We start from the raw sequence: 24,281 nt of genomic DNA, 5'->3' as shown, positions 1-24,281 counted from the left end.
CCCTGCAGCACCATTCTGTGGTGACTCATAGTCTTACCAGGCTGGTGAAGAGGGCTTTAAGCTAAAGTTACTGGTGAAGAGGAACCTCAGTTGATCCCAGTTCTACCAATTTGATGTGAGGGCCAGCAAGAGATGCTCAAACCCTGGAGAAGGATCTCAGGACAGCAGGACAGTACCTGAGGGGCAGCACAAAGGAACTGCAGCCCTTCCAGCCAGTAAGTTGTCTTCACTGGGGGCCCAGCACAGTTGCCTTTATGCAAACACAGAGCATGGGGAATCAACAAGAGGAATTAGAGATGCGTGCCTGTCTGAGGGCCGTGATCTTGTTGGTGTCATGAAGATGTGGTGGGGTGGCTCCTTTGAGAGGAGTGTTGGAATGGAAGGATACAACTTCTTTAGGAAGGACAGGCCCAGAAGAGAATGGGGTGTTGCACTCTATCAGTGACCAGCTGGCATACACGGAGCTCTGCCTGGGGATGGATGAGGAACCATATGAGAGCCTATGGGTCAGAATTACAGGGAGAACAGGGACAGATGACATTCCAGTGGGGATCTGCTACAGACCTTCTGATCAGGAGGACTGAGTAGATGAGGCTCTCTGTAGACATATAGGAGTGGGATAATTCACAAGCCCTGGTACTCATGGGGGACTTGAACAACCCCAAATGTGGTAGAAGGGCAACATAGCTGGGCACAGGCAATTCCTGGAATTGGGCAGATCCTGGAATGCATTGGTGATGACTTCCCTCTCCAAGTGATAGATGGGCCAACGAGGAGACATGTTGTGTGGACCTTCCTCTCACCAACAAGGAGGGGCTGGTGAGGAATGTGAAGGTCAAGGGCAGCCCAGGCTGCAGTGACCATGAAATCTGGGGGGCAGTGAGGAGGACACACAGCCAACTCACTGCCTTGGCCTTCAGGAGAGCAGACTTCAGCTTCTTCACTCTGAAGAAGAAGAGTGTCATGGGGTAGAGCTCTGGAGGGAAGAGGGGGCTCAGGAAAGCTGGTTAATGTTTAAGTATCCCTTCCTTCAAGCTCAGGGGCAGTTCATCCCAACAAAGAGACAGTCAGGGAAAAACACCAGACTGCGTGGATGGACAGGGAGCTCCTGGACAAACTCAGACATGAAAAGGAAGCCCACAGAGGGTGGAAGCAAAGACAGGGAGCCTGGGACTAATAGAATTGAGATTGTCTGAGCAGCCAGGGTTCTGGTTAGGAATGCTAAAGTTGTAATGTTGGGAAGAAAAGGAAGACTAGAGAAAATGTGAGCCCTTTCTGTAAGAAAATGAGAGACCTGGCTAACTGGGACAAGGAGAAGGCTGAGGTACTTAATGACTTTTTTTGCCTCAGGATCTTTACTGACAAGATCTCCAGCCATCTCATTTGTAGAAGGGAGAGGCAGGGACTGGGAGAATGAAGAACTGCCTGCTGTAGGAGAGGGTCAGGTCTGAGACCATTTAAGAAATCAGAATGTAGGTGTGTCCGTGAAATCTGACAAGATACATCCACAGGTCCTGAAGGAACTGGCAAAGGAAGTGGCTAAGGCACTGTCCATTGTATTTGTTGAATGGTGAAGTTCCCACTCATTGGAAAAGAGGAAGCATAACCTCCATTTTAAAAAGGGAAATTAGGAAGACCTGGGGAACTACAGGGCAGACAATTTTACTTCTGTACCTGGCAGGACAGTGGAGCAGATCCACCTGGAAACTATGCTAAGGCACGTGGAAAGTAAGAGGTGATAGGTGACAGCAAAACTAACCAAGACAAAAAAAAAGATGCAATCAGCATGGTAGCTGGAGACAACAGGATTTTTTAGTGGCTTATCCTGTTGTAAAGGTGCATGGTTTTCTGGCATTTAACAAGCCGGGAACTGGTCTGGAGAGTTGATCTAAAAGCGAACAAATACTGTTTTCTGGTAGTCGTTTGGTGCTCGCCCACTGGTAAGTGCAAAACTATAAGTGCAGGAAAGACAGAGCTTGTGATCATTGGTAAGGAAGACCACAGTTGTGGTGGTTCTGATTTAAATGGGTTTAAGTTACTGTGGGATTGCAGCCTCAGAATTTGGATCCTTGCTCTGAATTCTGGTGTGAAGCCTCATTTCCTCACTGACCTCTTAGTCACTGTTAAAAAGCATAAAATGTTTGCAGATACCCTGTGGGCATTCACAATTGCTTCATGACTAACTTCTCTGTGTTAGAACACTGTGCCTTCTAATTGTTTTCAGGCCATATTTTAATTTTGACAGCTGAGAGAAGTAACTTCCTCGTCGTGAGAAATTAAGAATATATTAGTGATCTGGTTGTGTCAAAGAGAATATCAACCCTTCCCACTGGCATCGTGCATTATGGACCATGATGTATGACCATGTGTTTGAGTTAGGGTGGTATTTCAGTGGTCAGTACTTACTGTCCTATGTTTTGAGTTAATTCTTTCTAAGTGTCTCTTCTAGCTTTGAATTTAGTGTTAACTCCACTGGTTTGGTACTTCCCTTTTGTCTTCATTAGAATGCTTTTTATTGCATTTGTTGAATAAACTTAATTTCAGTTTTGACAGAAAGCACAGACACAGCTTTACAAAATTAAGGGAGTCTCCTTGAAATTCAAATTCAGGATTAATGTTCAAAGTGATCTGGCATAAAAAAATGCCTTTCTGGCTAGTAGTCTTAAGACTGTGCATGGAACTTCAGGAACAACATTATTTCTTTTCAACAATTTATAAAATTGTAAGAGGTTCTTACTGGTGTTTTTAGCCAGTAGTTTATTGTGTCCATGATGGTATGGTATCTTACATATATCTTGCTTGCTGAAATGTCATCTTCTGTTTAATGTGGGTTGACCCTGGCCAGATGCCATGTACCCACTAAAGCTACTCTCTCACTCTCCCTCTGCAACTGGACAGAGGAGAGAGAAAAAACCAGCTAAGGATTCATGAGTTGAAATAGGAGCTGGGAGAGGTCACTTACTGATTACCTTCACGGGCAAAACAGACTTCAAGTGGGGATAGTACTTCAGTTTATTACTAACAGGATAAGAGCCAAAGAGTGAGAAATAAAACAATCCTAAAAACATGTTCCTCCCACCCCTCCTTCCTTCCATGTTCTCCCTCCTCCCCGCCAGCAGTGCAGGGGGACAGGAATGGGGGTTGTGGTCAGCTCTTGGCTCTGTCACTGCTCAGGGAGAGGAGTTGGAGTCCTTCCCCTGCTCCTGTGGGGTCCCTCCCACGGGAGACAGTCCTTGATGGACCTCTCCAGTGCGAGTCCATCCCTCGGGCAGCAGCTCTTCCCAACCTGCTGTCCCGTGGGTCACTCCTCCATGAGGTGCAGTCCTTCACGGATGAGCTTTATTGACGTGGGTCCCCCACAGGGGCCACAAGTCCTGCCCAGGAAAAACCTGCTCCAGCGTGGGCTTCCCTCTCCGTGGGCTGCAGGTCTCCAGCAGGACCTGCTCCATCTTGGGCCTCCCACGGGATCACAGCCTCCTTCATGCATCCACCTGCTCCAGCATGGGCTCTGCACCCCAAAGGTCCTTCATGGGCTGCAGGGGCACAGCTGCTCCACCATGGGCTGCACCACGGGCTGCAGGGCCTCAGCTCCGGCGCCTGGAGCACCTCCTACCCCTCCTTCTGCACTGACCTTGGTGTCTACATTGTTGTTCCCATATTCTCACTCCTCTCTTCCCTGGTGGGAATTCTTTCTGTACCACAATCTTCTGTTTTTAAATATGTTATCACAGAGGCATTACTATCACTTCTGATTGTCTTGGCCTTGGCCAGTGACAGGAAGTCTGTCCTGGAGTTGGCTGGCATTGGCTCCACCAGACAGGGGAAGCTTCCAGCAGCTTGTAGCAGAAACCACCCCTGTAGCTGTCCCTGCTACCAAAACCCAGCCACAGAAACCCGCTACATGTGCTGAGGTCATTCTTTCAGGCTTTTGCACTTGGATGAGTGGGGAGACTTACCTCCTTTACTAAAATCTGTTTCTTCTTTCATCGTAGCTATTCCAGCTATCTCTCTGTACTGAATGTCTGATTGCTTCACTCAAAAATATTTTTGCTTGACTGTTTCTGTGTTTCGCAGCTCCCAGTTGAACTTGTACCTGAGGTTGTCAGAAAACTGTTGATCTTGTTTCTGTGCAATCTCAGTAAATGGTGTTTAATGCTGTATTAGTGGCAGTAGGATGTAATTTTATTATGTGGTGACCCCCACCATGTCCCCAGGTAACCTTGTGTAGCTGGTTCTACTCTTAAAAAAAAACCCCTGCTGGACAAAATCCAGAGTGCTCCGAGTTCTCTGCACCTGGGAGCTGTGACCCTTTAATGCCATGGAGCAGCTTCCCAGATTGGGGATTTTAGATGGACAAAGGAGAGGAGCAGTAGAGGAGGTAGGCTGAGCAAGGGAGTTCAAAGGCCAAGTTGGAAGCAGTTGGGTACGACCGGGCCCGGAGCACTGTTCTTTATGGCAAAGAGCACGTGGGCTTGGTGAAGAAGTGTGACAAATCCCAGGTTACAGCAGTTGTTGCCTCGTTCCTAACCTCTATCTGCCTTCTCTGCATCCAATTGTGAAAGGAGAGCAAAGAGGGGAAAATAATGTAGAGATAGAAGAGCTGGCCAGTGCCAGACTTCAGCTATTCTGTATTCTTGTCCCAAAAAATACTGTATGTTGCTGCCTGGGAATCCTTCCTCTGCTTATTTCATCCTGCTACTTTGGTGCTCCTAAGAAGTCCTTGAAAAAGTAGGTCTAGAAATGTCTTTTTAACACTTGAACAGTGAACTGGGACAAGGGGAAGAACTACTGGTGAGAGCAGGGAATGGAAAGTCATTAAAACAGGAACTTAATTCCTAAACTGGTTTTACCATGTCTTGGAGCTAATGTTCTTACTCAGTTCAGGTGGTCCCCTGAAAATAAGAGGTAATTCTGATCTAACTTTAAACAGCCTGTCATGGGTAATTCTGATGTTTGGACACCAACATACTGGTGATTTAGGATTATAATTTTTGTGCTCTGGCAAACTTGCAGTTGCCTGGTAACTTATAATTACCACCTAATTTTGTCATTAAAATAAACATTGTTTTTTGTTCTCTGACTGTAGCTCTTGGCCTCTTCCTGTTCTTGTCATACAAAATAGTATGCATAGTCTTCCTCAAAAACAACCCAACAAATTGGAAAAGCCTCGAATAAAACCCCTAAAAAGGGATGGGGGTGAAATGTATGCAGAAATATGCTGCATGTAAGAAGTAGTTGCTAGCATTTTTTATAGACATTTACTTTATGGATTGTTAAGTAACACACAAAGTTTCATGCCTTGCATGAATGGAATGTGCAAAAATAAAACCATTCACTGTGTCAGATTAACTGAGGCTGATAATCAAAATTGAAGGCAACAAATACTTGTTTTTGTTAAAATAGAAACGAATATTCCTGTGAATGATAACCGGGAAGCTGAGTAATTTGAACTGGGTAATTTCAGTAGCTGTGATTAAGGGGGAAGCAGAAGAAATGTGTGGTCACTGGTTGGCAGAAGCAGAGGAGGATAGGGATGGACAGGTAGTCTGAGTCAGAGAAGGAAACAAATGGAGTATTTCAACTTTGTCCTCACACAGATAAGGAGAGAGAGGGAATTTCTTGAGCGATCAGGGTATGCAGGGAGGCTTGAATTCCAGGGCATCTTAGGCAAGAGTGAGACAGTAGAGACAAAGTTTTGGAAAACGTCTGATGATTTGGCAGTAGCAGTCTTTGGGATGAGTCTTTAGGTAAGTTCTTTTATTGACATTTGGAGCTACTTCACGAGACACAGAAAGATGGCAAGGAATTGCAGGTCCTCCTAAAATGGGTGGTCTTAGATGAACTGTGTCTTATTTGTGTGTGTTAGGGAAACAAATTCTGCAGGAATTTGGGAAGTAAATGATATTTAACTTCAGTTATAGTAGTTTTCTTGTTCAACCGTGGCATTCTCTAATGTGACAGACTAGTGACCGGTGGCTCCTCTGCTGTTGCTGTTAAATGGTGTTTTCTCTCCTAGGGTTTGGACGTGGCAGAGGGAGAGGAGCGGGGAGGTTTTCAGCCCAAGGCATGGGGTAAGAAATATGCAGAGCACAGATTTTGGCAAGGATCAAACTCAGTGGCAATATTAAATGACAATGTTGCCACTGTATGTATGAATATTGCTGTATGTTTGATAAACCAGTATGGATTCAAAAACTGACAAATCTCTTAGATGATGAATGGAACATTTTTGTCTTAAACCAGTATTTCTAACTAGGCACCCTTATACAGACTTAATATATGTTTACTCAGTGTTAATATCTCAGACTTGGAGAACAATACCTGCCATCGGTACCAGCCACATAGTGCCTTGGAGGCTGAAGGTTGTGTTGTGTATTTAGTCTTAGGCCAATTCAAAATGAGATTCATTTCAGTGTAATGTAGAATGTGCAAGTTCTGTATAAAACTAGAAAGTAGAGATTCTAAACTTCCTCCTGTTTTTGAGGTTTCATGCGTTAGCTGTTTGGACATACATGGACCTTAAAACAGATGATTGAGAAGAAGTTACTCAGCAGCTTAAAAGTTTGTTCTCAATTTTGCTGGAATAACTTGCTTTATAGAAACATAGCCTCCACTACTTTCACTCAGTGTTTGCCTTTAATGGCACTTCATGTAAAATCAGTGATGTCATGATGAACAGAAGGCTTTTTCTACTTCACTAATAATCCTTCTTGTTCATACTTGTAGGTGAAGAAACCGAAAAGAGGTTTTTCTTCAATAATCCTTTTTCACCTTTTAGCTGCATCTGTGTATTTTGGCATTGGGTGTCCTGGGCAGGTCTAGTGCTCTGGAAGGACATGATACTGGTTACTTGTCAGTCAGCCATGTGCTGGGTAACTTACCAGCAGAGAGGGTCTTATAATTTTTTTTTTGTGTGTATAAACTAATGCTTTGTAAGACTGGGAGGGGTAGGTATACTGTTAACTGCTTTTTCAGGAATTGCTTTGGTTCACTTTCTCTACAGGAATTTTGTTTTCCAGTCTCCTCACTTTTTTTCTCCTTTTCTCTTTTCTCCCTTTTTTATCTCTGTCTGCTCATAGAAAAAAAAATTTTTTTAAGTGAAATTGAGATGTTAAATCTAGTACAACTTCAACTAAAAAGATGACACTTGTGCTCATTGAATGACCCGTGTGTTCTCTTCCATTTCTTAACTTTTAAAACTCTAGGACATTTAATCCTGCAGACTATACGGAATCTTCTGCCACTGATGGCTTTGGGACAAAATCAGAGATTTGGGAGACTGTTCAGAATGATGCAGATGATGGAACTGGTAAGATGCTTCAAGAAGTGGAAGGACTGGAATGAAGACCTGTAGCAAATTGCAGTTAAAATAATCATTCTGCTAGTGTTCACTTAACTTCTGACAATGTGACTCCATCTTCTGTAACACAGATATTAGTTCATTTTTATAGTTTAACTGCTGCTGATGTGCAGAGCACAGAGCCTGTGTGTCTCTCTGGTAAGAATGAAGGGAAGGCATTGTGCAATTTTCTTGTTCTGGTACTAACAAACTCTTGAGAGACAAAGGAATTTGAAGAGTTGCTGGAAGAACCGTGTATGTGAAGAACTGTTTAGATACTGCTTAAGATCTCATCTAATGTAATTAAGGAGCATAAGTCCTAATAGAACTGATTGGTCCACAGGCATTAGGTAATGGAGTATGAATATCCAAGAAGAAAAAGAAAAGAAAAACAGTTTACAGATATGAATTCACTCAGTGACACTGGGATGGCTTTGGAAACCCCATCTCTGCAACGCAGAAATGTAAGGATGTGAGTCTCTGGGATGGAGGAGAGTTCCAAGGTCTGCCATCTTTGAAGAGAAGAATTAATTAACAAAACTCGAGTAGGCACTTGAATAGAAGCCAAAAAGCTGTTGGCTTGTCTGATGATAGAGGCAGCTCTGTGTTTCTGTATGATGTTTCAAGTGAGAAGTACACACTCCTGCTAAAGGCAAGAGACAGAGAGAGTTTGGAAAGCAACCACTTAGCAGTGGTCTTGTGGTGATTCAGAAATGAGGTGGGTGACCTGCTTATCTGTGATTGGGAAAATAGGATACCTTACTGCTTCCTGTGTTCTGTGGAGATGAAGACAGGAAATCCTGTGTCAGGATGGTGTAATTAACGCATGGTTTTGTCTGCACTTGAGAACCCTTGAGGGAGAGAATTTTTTTTAACTGCAGCAATGGGTAACTCTTTGGTCTCTTCGTTGCTGAAGCCTACTTGGGTGATTTTTCATCAACCCCGGTGTCAGGTATGGAGGGAGATCCTGGAGGCCAGTGCTCTGTTGAGCTCTGCTCTGAGCTGCTTGAGATGCAGCTTTCTGAGCTTCATATGAACTGTTTCCCACTTAACCAGAGAAGGCAATGACAGGCTCAGAGTTTAGGATGGCTTATTAAGCAGCTGTCTTGTCACTCTGAGTGCCTTCTGGTCCAGCGTGAAAGAGTGGCCTTGACTATATTAAGTTATTAATGGGATCATTCTTGCCAAATATGGCATCTTTCCAAGGAATTACTTTTGAAATTACTTGGTGCTGTAGCATAAACAGAAACACTCCTTTTATTTTCACTGATGTTAGTTTTTCAAATAAGGAGTACACCTAATGTTTTGAAAATTCCTCTTGGAATTCTTATATTTTTGTTTGCTATTGGTAGCAAGGGACAGGGTGTGTCGTCACAAGCATTGCAGAAGCAGTAAGGTTAACTAGTTAAAGAAAACCTATAAGAAAGGTACAAGGAGACTGGACCAGAGAATCACTGGTTTGTTACTAATGATAGCAGCTGTATGGTTGTGGCTTACACACGACTTGTGCTCCACTTCCAAAGTAAACTCAAACGTTTTGTGACCCTCCCTGCTAACTCAGAGTAGCCTTCATGTGCTTCTCTCATGACAACCTCTGTTTCTTGTAGGCATCTCCTCAGTCTTCAGTAATGGAAGAATTCTGCCTAGGACTAAGAGTAGCTTTGTGTGGGTAAACAGATCCCTGTAAGAGTATGAGCGTGTCTACGTGAGGAGTGTGCTGCTGAGCAAACAGACTGGTGGAAATTCAGAGGTCTAGTTGACGTGTGTGTTGCCTAAAATAGAAAATACTTTCTGGACAATATTAGTGTAGGTAAGGCAGAAAACAATTCTTTTAATAAAGGACTTTATACTGCAGCAAATACATAAAGTGCACGTGAGTGTCCAGGAGTTCTACAGTTTTATAGTACTAATCCATCCAGTCTGAGAACTGTCTGTCCCAGGACCTCTCCAGATATACCCCCTGGCACACCACCCCAGAATTGAGTTGGAGGCCTCAAGACTCCTTTCTTCCTCATCTTCCTCATCCTCTCAGTCTTTGGAGTTCCTCCCAGGTTTCTGGGCCATCAAGGTTGCTTTGGCTACAGTGATATTATTCCAGTCGAGGTGTATATCCCAAACAAGATGTGCTTGCTAGAGTCTTTTCCCTTGAAAAGAACATTCAATAAAACCTGAAAAATTTAGAAAATTTGATATGAAGCATAACAACAGAGTTTGGTAACTGTCAACTGCTATTCTAAAGTGTTAGAGACTATACAGCCATACTAAAAATCCGTATTTTCTATAAATCTTAAGAATCCTAAGGCATCATGTGGAACTTCTTTTGGGATGTTGAGTGTGTTTTTGCTGTGTGCATGTTCCCAAGAACCTCACTGAAATTCAGTAACACAGCTTAAGGCATGTGTGGAAATTTAGGGAGTATGGTATGGAGAAAGAAGGTGTGAGAAAGCATTTGTGAATTGTCAGTTTAATGGTTCTTAAGGGTATGTGAATGAATGAGTGTCAGTGTGGGAACTTCCCACAAAATTACTTGGTTGGTGGAAATTTAAAGTAAACTTGGTAAGTGTGACTCTTCTTTTTGGGTGTTAAATATCTTTTTCTTGCTAGTCTTGATTTACTTTCAATGCAGATGGAAAAGTAACTGACAAAAAAAAATGTCTCTCTGAAGAGTGTTTTATTTTGTAGTGTTGCTTCTTTACACAAGCTCTCATAATATCTAAAAGAAGTCCCCCAGCCAAAAGGAATCTCATTAAAAAGAGTAGGCTTTAAAATTGAATCATTTAGTTTTGTCCAAGTGGGAAGCACTTTCAACCTTGTGATGGAAAGCATCTTGAGGATTTTTAGAGGAGGCTGCAGCTGGGGTAGTAGTTTTAAAGCAGAAGAGAGTGCTGGGAAGGAAGATGGAAGCAGTGGTAGAGGGGAAAGAGTGGAAGACAAGGTCTGGGCTGGAAGTAGGTTGCACAAAGCTGAGCATGATTTGACTTGTCAGTCCCAAATATTAGTTTTCAGGTTTTTTTCCCCCCTACATTTACAGTGCTGTTATGTTAGTTACAAATCAACAGACTCAGTTTAAGTTCCCAATATAGAGTTACTAAAGATTTGAATGTGGGAGTTGTATATATATCCCTAAAGTTTTAAGTGGATTTTATGGATGCCAGGTAAGAATTTACACGGAAGGAGAGCAGGTTGGAAAATCACTGCATAATTATTCCTCATTATGCAGTCCCAGTTCTTATTTCATCTAAAAAGAAAGGAAACAATATTAGCTCATACTAGACACTTAAAAAAGTACTGCCTGTCATCTGCAGTTACATTAAAGAGGAGATAGCAAGGCAACTGCCTGGAGAAGCAAACCCAATGTGCTGATCAGAATGTTTTCTGAAGACACCGTGCAAATACAAACTCTCTGTGGATTCCAAGTTATTTACTAAGTAATTCCTCTTTTAGCCAGTGCTGAGGAATTATAAATATCAACACTTTCATTAAATATACAGCGTATGTTTCTGTCATATGTGCTCTGAAAGTGCTCTAGAACCTCATATCCTGACTTGCTGCCAGAAGAATCACAGTAGCTTCAGTGAAGCGTGTTTTAGGTGCACCATTGTGTAATCCAGTAGAAAATCTAACAGGGTTTTGTGGAGGTGAAATTTAAGTGTTGTTGGTTGAAATACAGAGTAAAGGGCAAATCTTTAGCAGTTCATAATGTTTAAATCTAATTGTATTCCAAATAATATAGCATTGGTTTACCTGCATCCTTATTTATATAGAAGTAACATGCAGATGAAAGGCAAAGACAAAGGACAGGTGGGGAGAAACAAAATTAACCAATCCTCATCCAAAAGGGAATAAACCTGAAGAATATGATTCATCTCTTACCTTCTTTTGAATGTACAGGGCAGTGGGAGATCCTGAGTAAAAATCACAGCAGTTCTTATAAATAAGTTATGTTGGAGGTGCCCACTTCTCAAAGCAGGTTATAAAAATGACATTGTGTTCTGGTAATTTATGGGTGCCTCTACTTTGGTATAGTTTCATAAACTACACAGAAAAACTTCCTTTATCATCTTAGTTATGAGCAGCCTTAAATGACTCTGAAACTGAAGAATGACAAAAAAAATAAATCATAGTGTAACTGTCAAGAGGGAGGAAGGGAATTGTGTTGCTTGGAAGTTATGAGGAAGTTGGTATTTGGGTTTGTGGTTTTGTGGGGTTATTTTGTTGGGTTTTTTTTTTTTTGTTGTTTTCTTGTAGATCTGTAAAAGTCATAACGAACCTTCAGGTCATTCTAGAACGTGAGTGTAATCCAGAAAGAAAGAATTAGTACGTTAAGTTCAGCAGAGACCAAGATAAATTTATTTCAGGGCTAAAGTCAGTGTCTGATTATTCAAAGAAAGGAAAAAAAGTAAGTAGTCTGACAGGAAGAGAGGAATTGGAGGAAAATAACTGAAGACTTACCAAAAAAACTTGTATACTTTTTATTAGCTTTATAACTTTCTAAAACTGAACTTGTTACAAGGAGAAACAGTGAAGAGTCACAGAGAGCCATCTAGGTTGAAGCTGGTATGACAAAGATTCTTGAAAACACAAAGCATAATTCTGATGAAAAACAGAGAACTCTTGAATTGTGATGCTTTACAAAGCTTGGTAGAAAGGTTGGGAAGAGGATATATGGAATTGCAAAAATGCCAATGTGGATTTTGAACTAAAAGGAAATTGATGTGCCTGTGTCAAGATTTGACTTAGAAATCCCGTCAATAGGAGGAAAACATTAGCAAACTGGATTTAGTGCAGGGAAGAGCAGTGAAATTGAGACAGGAAGGACTGAGTTAGGAAGGAAGAGTGTAATAAATTTAAGTAATAAACTTGGTAGCTTGGGTAAACTAATAAAAGGGTGAAGAGTTGTGCTTGGTATTTAGAAAGAGTAGATGCTCAGAACTCCTAAGTAGGAGCAACAGATAAATGTTTAAATTGAATGTCAGGAAAACATCACAAGTATTGTTCCAAGCAGGTTCAGTTTCCCAGAGGTGGTGGGGAATGCTCAAGAGTTGGGCTTGATTTGTCTGAGCTCTTTTTGTGATTATTTCATTAGACTCCAAGCTCTGTCGTTAGTGGTCTGACACCAGCACAAGGTTTGTCTTCTAGGGACAGGCCTTGCAGTCACTGATGGGAGATAAATACAAGCAGGGCAAATACCAGGATCTATTTCTTTAAAGAAGAAATATCAAGGAAGGGATTTTGTGCTGGTCAGTGGAAAGGAAAGAAAATGAACTGTTCTCTAAAAACTGCTGCTCATTGGGCTTTTTCTCCTTTTCAGAATTTCTGTAGAAATGTGTGGATTAGTCTAGAAATTTGAGGCATTGTAGTGCTGTACTCAGGTGTGGTTATTAGTTACCAGCGTGTAACAACATCCTGATTAGGGGCTGTTTGCTAAAACGTGAGCATAGGATATTTCAGTCTCTGAAACTCTTATGTTGCTCCACAGAGCAGATGTTACCTTGCTCAGGACATGACAAATAGTTTTGGATTCTAAGGTATAAAAACCCCTTCTTTTCTCCCCACCATATGTAACTTTGTGGTTGGCCTGATCTCCTCACTGGATTAGTGAGGTCCAACCCTCCTTTGCCAAAAACCGCTTGTTTTTTGAGGTGTACAGAAGAAAATACTAAGGCACTGGTGGCATTAGTACAAGGTGGATTTGATGCTGTGTTCAGGGTGGGCTTGTTTCTGGATTAATGTGTCTCAGAGGGTTCCTGATTAAGTGAAAGGAGGTGATTGAAACAGCCAGTTCTTTTGCTTTTGTACTTGATCAAGAGTGATGGTGGCAGTAACGTTGGTGCTCGTGTTTTCTTTACTTGTGGTTGTGTACTTTAAACAAAGGCTCTGGTTGTTCGTGGGATAACCTCTCTTGTGCTTTCACTGGTGGGCCTTCAGTCCCTTTATTTTTCTTGCGTGTCTGTGCCTGCTGTTTCCTAAGGGAAGGGATCAGGTTCTTTCATCCACAAGGTTGCTTCTTTTAGTTCTCCTGTTTCTGCAGGCTGTGGACTGTGTGCTGTGCTCCAGTGTTCGCCAAATAAACTCTGCCACAAGCTACAGGAAGAAGTGTTTGTAGCTATAGTGGAAACTTAAAGACTTTTTTGCTGCCATTATAAGAATTGTACATGTTTTAAAATAACATTGCTCTCTTGGGGTGAGGGATTGGAGTTCTGCTCTGAGGAGAGAGTTAAAAGGTTGGAAAGGAGCCTCCGGAGGCATAGCTTGGGCCTTGAAATTGAATTTGTGTACAGTAGGGTTGTGGATGTTGGAGCAGGTGTTGTAGTTGTGTTTTGTTCAGGCTCTGTATGAATTTGTGCATGAAACTGGGAGATCCTGTGGGAGGGTTGGGTAACCTCTCACCATTGCTGGGCACGTGGGAGAAAATTCTTCTAATGGTTGGAATTAATCACTGGGTGCAGACATGTGTGACGTGTTCATGCAAATTAAATCTGGCGCTATAGTGGCTAAGAAATTCCTGAAATCAGAAAATAAGGACAGGGGATGAGGGAGTGGTGGTGTTTCCCTCCCAGAATTTTAATTCTCCAGACCAATTTTCTAGGACTTCCAACTGTGTTCCCAAATACATTTCCAGCCACTATCTCCTTGTTTGGGGTTCCGCTATAACGGAAGCAGGATTGCTTATAAAGCAGAAGAGTTGAAACACAATGCTGTGCTTTTAACTTGCACCTGTTTTTTTCCTTCCCCAAATAATTATAGGAGCATGGAAAAACTCAATAGAAGAATGGACAGCGGAAGACTGGAATGAAGATGTAAGTGCACCTTGTTGGATATACCAGTTGATCATTTACTCTTTTCAAAGTTTCTGTGTTGTTTCCGAAAACCAAATGTTTGAAGTAATACTTTTCTGTATGCCAGCAGTGGTATTTCTTACTGTGTTTCTTGCTGTAATTCCTGTTTATAATATAAATATTTAGATACACTTCTTTTTTAAATAAAATTGTATCAAGAAGTAGACATTGATTTTTGCTGGGTGGACAGTACATAGATTTAAAAAATTTAAGGTTTATTCCAAGTTAATTATTTGTGAATTGCAGTTCTCCACTGCCCAATGCTGATGGGTGATAACTGCATACTTCTGCCTACTATTGTATAGAGTTTTAAAGACATATTATCACAAGACTTTTTATGTAATTAAGTGCTGAAGCTTACTGTCCACTTTAAACTTCTCATTTGATGCTTTTTGTTTGAAATCTGTAAATTGTTCCACTTGGCTCACTTCATGTTCATAATAGTGAAAAAAAAGGTACTAGTAGTATGCTAAAGTTAACACTTAATTGCTTAATTCCTGTTGTTTCATCATGATGTGTTGTCTAAAGTACTACCACAGTTTTGGTTATCATTCTTTATCAGGTGAGATGTGTTTTGGCATTTGTAATCATCTCATTTGTGATGCTCAGTTTTCAGTTGTTGTATTAAAGCTTAAGCAGTTCGAAAAACAAATGAGTGTCAAGAAATATGGAAAGGGAAAGCTCATAAGAAGTCTTCTGTCTTTTATAGGAATACTCATTATTTCAAATTTGTTTTCATAAGAGTGAGAGATTGTCTCTGAAATCATCCCTTTTGCCTCCTCCTTTAGGGTGGCATGTCAGTGTTATCCCTAGAAATGTGTGAATGTTTCATGTAACAGATACAAAAACTCCATCCTTACCTAATGAGGGATGTGTCTTTTGAGAAAATTGCAAGAAACTCTAAAATCAGTTGGTTTTCTATATCTATATCTATATCTATATCTATATCTATATCTATATCTATATCTATATCTATATCTATATCTATATCTATATCTATATCTATATCTATATCTATATCTATATCTATATCTATTAATGCCATCAAAAACTGATATATTTTTTAAACCTGTCCTCAATTTCTGCAGTATGTGCTAGAAATGGACTAATGGCTAAGGATGGTGGAAATTTATGGGTTGTTCTCATCCCTGTTTGGTGCTGGTACAATACAGCACTTGTAGTATGGGAGGGGTGTTGAGCAATGGTGACTTGGTAGAGATAGGATTTTTTTAATTAGTTATTAAAACTGAGTAATTTGCACATAAATCTTGACATCTCTAGCCCATTGTTAATTTTTATTAATTTTAGAATCCTGGAAAAGTTCCTGTAACCTAGGAGAAAGTTGTTTATGTGCTGATGTTCAGGAAGAGTGAATGAATTGTCAAGCTGCAGATACGTTAGCCCAAAATATGCAAAAAGGAAAAACAGACCCGATTTGATTTAAAAATTAAAAAAAAAAAAAAAAGCGCATAAAAATACAGCTTGTGCCCTTAAATGTTGTTTTGTGGAAAATGGTTCCCCTTCAAATCAATCTGATCTTGGTCTTTTAAGCAAATTATGAGTTAACTGTAAGGATAGTGTGTGTCCTTGTAAGAGATTGGATCTAAATCTTGTGCTCTAAAAATAATTGCATTCTATCACAAAACACATTAAGCAGATTGAAATCTTCCTTTCAAATTTTGACAAAATATCTTTTGCAGGAGGACCCTTATTGAACGCGGGCTTTTCTAGGAGGGCTGTTGAAAAAATCCAGTCCTGGGCCAGATACCGTCGAGTGCCTCTGTCAATGATTTGGAAGTAAAAATAAAATCATTGCTGAATGAAATCTGTTGGAAATCCAAAATTAATTGGAATAGCATTTAAAAGTAAGCCAGTCATGCAGAGAAGTTTGAACCTCTGCAAGACTTGACCTGTTGAAATAAAAAATGCTGTAGTATAACCAAGTCCCCATTTGTTTATAAGAATGAAGACACACCTCCAGAACAAGGAGCTGGTGTCTGGAAAGGAGCAACTGAAAAATTTTCGGGTTTGTAGTGGATGATGAAGAAAGAACAGCTCAGCATGATTTCTTAAAGAGCTGATGCTGTATCAAAAAGCCCCTATTGTACTCTCTCTTCCCTGTCTCTTAATCATTCGTGATTTATATTTCTGTATGTGGGCTCTCCTGAACTCGATTCTTATGTACTACATCCAGTTTCTCACTGCTTTTACAGAAGAAAAATGGTGTATAAGAGCTGAAAATTACTTATTGATAGAAAAGGTCCTTGAGAAGGGAGATTTTTAGTTTACTGAATCTGAAAAGGTTACTTTAGGAGTATATAATGGTCTCTGGCTTTAATCTAGCAAAAGCATAATATGAACTTGTGGCTGGAAAATGGATACATTGAAGTGTATAGCAAGCAATTCAGTAACATGACTAATGATTAAAAGAACCTGGAAGCTGATATTTTTGCTCTCCAAAGGGAAAGAACAGGTGTTTTTCTGAAGAATATTTATGTTTAAATGTGGTGTTCTCTAGTCAGGTATCAGTTGTGAGCAGGTAAGTGAAATTTAACGTCATTTGACATGAGAAGAATTAGATCTTTGTGATCAAATAATCCTGCTTGGTATTTATCTTTAGTAGTGAGTATTGGGCAAATATAATAGGTTGTCAGCATGCTAATAAATAGAGTGGAAACTGCTTGCAGTGAAAACAGGAGGTTGTATTTTGTTAATGGGATATTCAGGGCATGGACAGTAAAAGATCAGACAAATGTTGATATACTGTAGATGGCTCTGGGTGTTCCTCTTAAAATTGTGATCATATTCTCCTGGCTAAAGAAAGTCAAGTCTAACTACAGAAACTATCCAAAGGACAGAAATAGAATACATACAAATTACTGGAAGGTGGATGAAGGCAAACATTTTCTGTGCAATATTGGTAGTTGTACTTTTTATTTGAAACAACAGCAACACTTTAAACAAAAAAGAAAAAAAAGAAAGAGGAGGAGTGTGTTTTGGTGAGAGTGTTTCCTGTATGAGACGGCAGCATGAGAACTTGTTTTAGTATCTTTAAACTTCAGTACATCATATCAAAACAGCAATAAGATTTTTTTATTTCTGATTTGCTTATGTTGAGTTTCTGTGAGAATATTGGAGTATATTTACCTATTCTCCTCACCATTCCTGTTCTCCTGCTATAGGAGATGTTAGCTAACTGTTAAATATGTTGTCTGGTGACTGGAGAAAGATTTTATCACAGGAACAGGAGCTGGAAAGCACGGACATTTCACTGCAGATGGAGGAGATACCCTTGTGAGGCCAGCACTGCAAATGGTTCACGACTGTTCGTTCAGTTCTGGGAACATGCCAGAGCCTCAGTGAAAGATTTGTGAGTGTAGTGTGCAGTGAGCATAATGACTTAGTTGGGAGCTGAAAATGCTACTTCTAAGAAATACTAAATACATCTGTGTAATAAAATTGCAGCACAAAATATGTGTTTTGACAAATGTCGTAATCCCAGCAAAGTTGTGAATTAAGTGCTTGATTGGAGCTTGTGGCAGTGAGTTCGCTGCAGAGTGTAGTGTAAATCTCAGTGTAGCTGAGCTGGTGGCTGGACACTTCTGTTTGCATGCTGGTTCACTTATAGGGAACATTTCCTCTCTCACACATCAAGCATGCTTTTGCCTTGTCACAAACATCGTCAGGCTCCTTAATTTGCTTAGTTTTTGGGATTATTCAGTGTTTTGTCCATGGTTAGTCTTATCCTGCGTTGTGTGAGTGTAAGAAACGGTTGACATTACAAAGAATTAATTATTTAACCAAGGGATTGCAGACCACAGGCTGCTGCTTGTGCCATTGGCTGACCTCCTTGTGCCATATAATGGAGTCCATAACACCAGAGGAAGTACAGTACACATCGTTCTGGAAGAACACATACAATGGGGAAAGCGCTGAACAATAGAGGAGCAGCTTTTTTAATGGCAAATATGCTTAAGCTGAATCTGCTTCGTTGGTTTTGGTCAGTACACAGTGCCAGCCAGTGGGCTGGCAGCATTATACTCAGGACACAGTTGTGTTCCAGAAATGAGGGATTAAAGTGTGTTGTGTTGGCAGCAAGGGAAGGGAAAGAAACTTAGGGAAGAACTGTGGTGGTACTAATTTTTTCATGACCTCGTGTGTAGGATGTAAATGGGTGCTGGGAGAGTAAGTGAAACATTTGTGCTTGGCCTCTGAGTGGTAATTACTCCCAGACAGCCCTTCTGTGCCCTTCTTAAATCAGCAGTGTTTCATAGGAGAATCCCTATCAAATGTCCATATTCAGTGATACACGTACTTTCAGTAGAGCTGCCTGTGGGATTGCAGGTGAAATTGGCTTATGTGTGTGATGTCCTTTAACTGGGCTGCTAGCAATGTATGCAATTAAAAATGCATCATTTCCTGGAAAAGCTGTAGTTAAACAGCACATTCTAAAGGTGTTCTTTGTGAGTGTTTGAGTAGGTCTGGTATTCTTCAATCTAAAGATAAGGCCACACCAAAGGAATTAAAGGTGATTTTGTGCAAATGAAATTTAAAGTATTAACGTTGTACATGGATACCTCTGTCTTGCTCAACCTAACCTGTACTGGTTTTTAAGACCTATTCTCGTTTACAAGTACTCCTGTCAATAGAAATGAATTAGCCCTAGGAAGTTGTAGCTGCTTTTTAAATAAGAAAAGCTATTAAAAAACACAACCACACAGCAAAAAACCAACCCCCTACAAACCAAGCCCAAACCTTAACCAGCCAGCTTCACTTCCCCAGGTTCCTGGGCGAATATCTATCTATACTGTAACAGCATGGGGAAAACAGTGCAGTTTTCTTCTGTGGGTGGTCTGACTTGTTACACTAGTATAAGCAATTACACGCTTCTCCTTTTATTACTGTTTTCAAAGTTGCACTCTCAGGGCAATCAGTTAGAGATGTTATTGCCACACAAAGCAGAGCTGCCAAGAAGGAACCATGAATGCTGGTTCACTGTACTTACCTGAGTGCACACCTGCCTCTGCTGCTGCTGGGAGCTGAAATGTAAGACACAGGGACACGTGAAATGAGTGGGAGCAGTGCAGTGCCTTATCCTTCTGCAACAAGATCTGTCAGAACTGCTCTGTTGAGTCCTAGGTTGTGCCTGCGCCCTGATGATAGACCATCTGTCATGTTAATTACTGTGTAACGGTGTGTTTTTCAGTTAAACTGTTTCCCGAACTGATGTAGTGACATGGGTATACTGTTGTGTGTGTTTTCAGTAGATCAAATTTCCTAACACTTTAATTAAGTTGGTACTTGATTCTGTGGAGAAGACTCTGCTGAAGTTTGACTACGTGTATTTGCCTTTTTAAGCAGAGCTGCAGCATAGCTGTTTGTAATGGTAGTTTGAATTTATTTTTATCTTGAAAGTGCATGACCAGGATGGGATTTCTGCAGATGCTGCATGCAATCGGGAAGTGTGAGCACGTGTTATTAAAACACCTCCCCTCCTTCTCTGCCCCTCTCTCTTTTTCAGCTTTCTGAAACGAAAGTCTTCACCGCTTCCTCTGTCCCAGCTGAGAATCACGTGACTCCTGGGCAAAGGTAAGCTCTTATTCCATGTTTTCCCTATGCTTTAAAAACCTTCTGCTTGATTAAACGATGTTAACTTGCACACATAAAACACTGAATTAAACCTTGGTCAGAGATTGGTCAAAGTCATCTCAAAATTGCAAAAGCCTTGCTTACAAATTGTTGGTTTTATGAGTTCCTGAGTTTAACTATTTTTTACTATGGAAGTGGAGACAAACTTGCCAAATTTATGACCGTAATACTTCTTCTGCATGAAACCTGCTTACAGACAGGAACAAATGTAGCTGGGAAAAAAAGTTTTCTGTTGTTGAAAAGGAAGCTCTGGCTTTGGTGTCCAGAAAATGAGAGGCCTGCCCCTCTAGATGCAGAAAGTGTTCAGAACATGGTGCTGAAAAAATGTGTTAACATGAAAGCTTGCATTGGCATAAAGGTGAATTTCCTTGTAAACATCACAATTATAGGCCTTTACTGATGGTAGAAAGTTAAGATCAAGAACCAAAAATAAATCAATTGCTGCCTTCCTTTGCTTGCCTTTGTCTTCAAATGCCTGTCTTGTGGTGATGTGGAATCAGTTGCCTACATTAGCCTCTGGTTCCTGGAGAGCAGGTTAATGTTGAGTGATGAAGACTTTAGCAATGGCATCGCATGAGATCTGAAAACTAAATAGCCTAATGGTCCCAAACATCCTGGTACTGTTGTAGTACAGCAGAATTTTCTATATAATAGGGATGTGATTTGCAAGGTGCATGATGTCAGGTGTACTATAGTTCATATTCCTGTCTTTCTTAGGGGTAATATGCTCACATGTTCATTGCTCCATTCTTCCGGTGGATGTCCCTCAAATAATGTTAGAAAATATTTTAGTTCATCCACTCAGATAGGGGTGGGTTTTTTGTGTTTGTTTCTTGCTGTCAAAAAAGTCTCTTCTGTCACTTTTGTATGGCGGATAAGCAACATTGGAAAAGACTGTTATTAATAATTCTGTTGCTGGGATGGCAGCTTTAGTATTGTTCATGCTTTCTTAAGTGTCAGTGCAGTTTAATGATCATGTTCATTACAGCCAAATTTCGCTTTGTTTTACAGCATTGATTTGGTGACACTGCTTCAAAAGCCAGTGACATCTACCCAAGAGACAGAAGGCAACTCATTTGAAGCTTCTCAACCTCAGACCTTTGGCCAAGCCTTAGTATTCACAAATTCTCAGCACAGCACACAGATGGCATCAGGAACTGGCAGCTCCAGTGCTGTAAACTCTTATTCTCCTCAAAGTCTGGTAAAATGATCTTATGCTTTCTAAGTATTGTTCATAAGTAAATATTTCAGGTTAAACAACTTTTCTAGTGCTGGTCATTTCATGAGGTGTTCAAGTATTTGTAAAATTCAGGTTGCAAATGAAGAATTCCATTCCTTCCATTCACCACCACCCCCCCAATATTATTTTTTCATTTTGCTAAGTAGTTTTTTCTATATTTACATGAAGTAATTGTATTAATTTTTGATTAGAGAGCAGATGTGTTTGTTGCTTGCTGATGTAGGATAAAATAATTTGTTTATAGTGAAGAGCTGAAAGCCAGAAAACTGGTGGGTTGTTTCCAAGCACATATTTGACTGCTTTTTATGGAAGCATGCCTATTTCTGAGTCAGTTGTGAGGTGTGAAGTTGGGCATTTATTGTCTGAAAATCGGTTCAACTATTAGTAAATATATGCTATTTTTAAGATGTGTGGGTTCAAGTAAATTAGTATTATTGCAGTTACAGTGGTGGAAGTTTTTACTGGTCATTTGGTAGTAATCTAGGTGTAAAGAGATTTTAGTTGCTGCCAAATAGCAGCAATTGACCCTGTGATTATGTTCCAATTAGTAATTAAAAAATTCACTTCTTCCCCTCTTCTTTTTTGTCTTCTGGTAGTCTGCAGTTCTTTGTTCTGGCTTCGGAGAACTCAGATCCTCTAAACTGGCAAACTCTACTGGTTCCCAAATCTTGGACCAGTTGAAATCTCCAGGATTGGGTCAGTTTACCTCTCAACAAAACAACAGTAATTCTACCACCACTAGCACAGCTGCAGCATCATCCTGGGATCTAAAACCACCTATTACTCAGTCCTCAGTCCTCAGTCAGTTAGGTAAGTGCTTTGGCATAGCTTTTTTCCTCTTTCTCTCTTAGCCCGGAAACATGTCTTAATGACAGTGACAGTTTAAAATGGCTTTAACCGAAAGACTTCTTCTAAAAAATGTAATCTAACTAATACAATTACTTACAACATTGTAAGAGTTACACTTAGTTGCTGGTAATGGACACCATCAGTATATCACAAACTAAGTATTGATAGGCTTAAGCCTATCCATAAATGTCATTACATCTTTGAAGTTATTGAGCCTTCCAGGTAATTACATCTTTGATTTAGTGTGCTTGAATATTTAAATGGAACTTTGTTGTGACTAGTTTTCAACAAAGACTGGAAAAGACTTATTTTCATTGTACCTCTGCTGCTTCTAGCTGAGCGTAAAGTTGTATTGTGTTTTTGCCATTTCTTTTCCCCCCACATTTTCTCTTCTAACCCTTACATGAATTTTGAATGAGTACTGTATAATCTCTTCATAATGCATGTCTCAGTATTTTTTTCCCTAGCGTGCTGAGAATGATTCAGGTTACTTGTTTTGTCTATTCATAATTGTATGAATTTTTCATGTAATTTAATAAAATTGTACAAACAGTGAAAATGATGGAAACTTGGTTTTTGCAGTGTTGTTCCTAGCAGTATTCTCACTGTGAGAAGGTAGCTCTTCTATCTCTCATGTGTATGTGTACATGTTTATGTATAGATAACCAGCCAATTTTGTAGCAATTACTATCTTTGACAGGCAGAAATTCTGGAAAAAAAAGTTTATGTACATTTTAAGTTGCTTTCTAAAGGACTGTGCCAACCAAAAAAAAAACCTGCATACTGCAAATGCTGTAGATCTGTTATGGTTGTTGACCAGTGCTCTGGGCCACTTCATGGCTTTCAGCATCTGAAAAATATGAAACGGGAAGACTTGGGAAAAACCTGTCAATGTCCAGCACCTCTGACTCTCGGCCATTATGGGATGGTAGATGACTTTCTATTTGTTTTGAAAATCCCCTCCTTTGTAAGGACAGGGAATCCTAACTCACAATACTTCTAAATCGCAACTTTTTACCTCTTGGAAGTAATCAATTTTATCAGCACAGTTAATTACAGTGAAACTTGCAGTGTTTGATTAAAATAATCCATAACAGTTTTTGAGGATTGTGTCGATAGGTTTGTTTTCATATTTTTTGGGGAAAGCTAAATAATACTTGCCCACAGCTGTTTATTTAGAGTAGAGGATATCAAGTATTGTTGTTATAGTTACAGTGGTAATGTTCAATGTGAAACTTGTGTGATCTCTGAAAGAGACTTGCACATGCTATAAAATCGTAACTTTTGAGCATGTCAGGTCACCCAGATTCTTCCATAAAGAGTAGAACAGTGAAGAGCAGAGTTCGGTGCTTTAATTTTGATATTTCTTTTTCCCAACACTGACCAGACTTTAAATCCCAACCTGAACCATCCCCAGTTCTGAGCCAGCTGACCCAACGACAGCAACAACAAATACAGGTGGTTCCTGTTCCTCCTCCTGGGCTGGAGTCCTCCTCCTCCCAGGTAAAACTCCGAGAGCCATCACCAGTAGACACCTCTACAGCTGTTAGCAAAATATTGCAGCTTCCCACTATATCTATGGATAACCAGGCAGTGACTGTCCATCAAACCCAGCAGAAACAGATAAAACCACCAAAACGGAGGATAACTCCAGCATCTAAGGTGGGTAATTGGATGGTGACTTGTGCTTAGTAGATATAAAAACATAGAAGAATTTGTATTAGCAATACAAGTGTGGGCAGCAGGACCAGGGCAGTGACTGTCACATGTACTGGGCACTGGTGAGGCCGCACCTTGAGTGCTGTTTTCAGTTCTGGGCCCCTCATGACAAGAAAGACGTTGAGGTGCTGCAGTGAGTCCAGAGGGAGGGCAATGGAGCTGGGGAAGAGTCTTGAGCACAAATCCTACAAGGAGCAGCTGGTGAAGCTGGAGGTGTTTATCCTGGAGAAAAGGAGGCTCAGGAGGGACCTTATAGCTCTCTACAATTGCCTGAAAGGAGGTTGTAGCCAGGTGGGAGTTGGTCTCTTCTTCCAAGTAGTAAGTGATAGGACAAGAAGAAATGTCCTCAAGTTGCCCCAGGGGAGGTTTAGATTGGATATTAGGAAAAATGTCATCACTGAGAGGATTGTCAAGCACTGGCATAGGCTCTACAGGGAAGTGGCGGAGTCACCATCCCTGGAAGTGTTTAAAAGATGTGAAGGTGTCCTGCTTAGGGACATGGTTTAGGACTTGGCAGTGCTGGGTTTAGTAGTTGGACTCGATCCTAATGATTGTCTTTTCCAACGTAAATGATACTGTGATGCTGTTCAGTATATATTGTATATAAATTGCTGGGGAAAAGGAGAGCAAAGACCTTGGTATATTA

The 24,281-nt window shown here is 40.5% G+C and overlaps 1 protein-coding gene across 6 annotated transcripts in view; it reads left to right on the top strand.

Annotated features, from left to right (window-relative positions):
• The window catches only part of UBAP2 (ubiquitin associated protein 2), a 106,251-nt gene that overhangs the window by 40,624 nt on the left and 41,346 nt on the right, over window positions 1-24,281 (top strand). For 5 of the 6 annotated variants that reach the window (XM_039382628.1, XM_039382629.1, XM_039382625.1 and 2 more), the window contains exons 7-13: window positions 6,017-6,071; window positions 7,206-7,309; window positions 14,087-14,139; window positions 19,700-19,767; window positions 20,839-21,028; window positions 21,664-21,877; window positions 23,304-23,578. In XM_039382628.1, coding sequence (XP_039238562.1) covers window positions 6,017-6,071; window positions 7,206-7,309; window positions 14,087-14,139; window positions 19,700-19,767; window positions 20,839-21,028; window positions 21,664-21,877; window positions 23,304-23,578 — 959 coding nt within the window. The remainder of the gene's footprint in view (window positions 1-6,016; window positions 6,072-7,205; window positions 7,310-14,086; window positions 14,140-19,699; window positions 19,768-20,838; window positions 21,029-21,663; window positions 21,878-23,303; window positions 23,579-24,281) is intronic. The other variant, XM_039382630.1, reaches the window with a different exon arrangement.

Source organism: Pipra filicauda, unplaced genomic scaffold (assembly GCF_003945595.2).
Source record: "Pipra filicauda isolate LSUMZ 115617 unplaced genomic scaffold, ASM394559v2 scaffold278_size1010298_pilon, whole genome shotgun sequence".
Lineage (NCBI taxonomy): Eukaryota > Metazoa > Chordata > Aves > Passeriformes > Pipridae > Pipra > Pipra filicauda.
The sequence above is the reverse complement of the archived record's forward strand: the minus strand, read 5'-3'. Positions and strand labels throughout refer to the sequence as shown.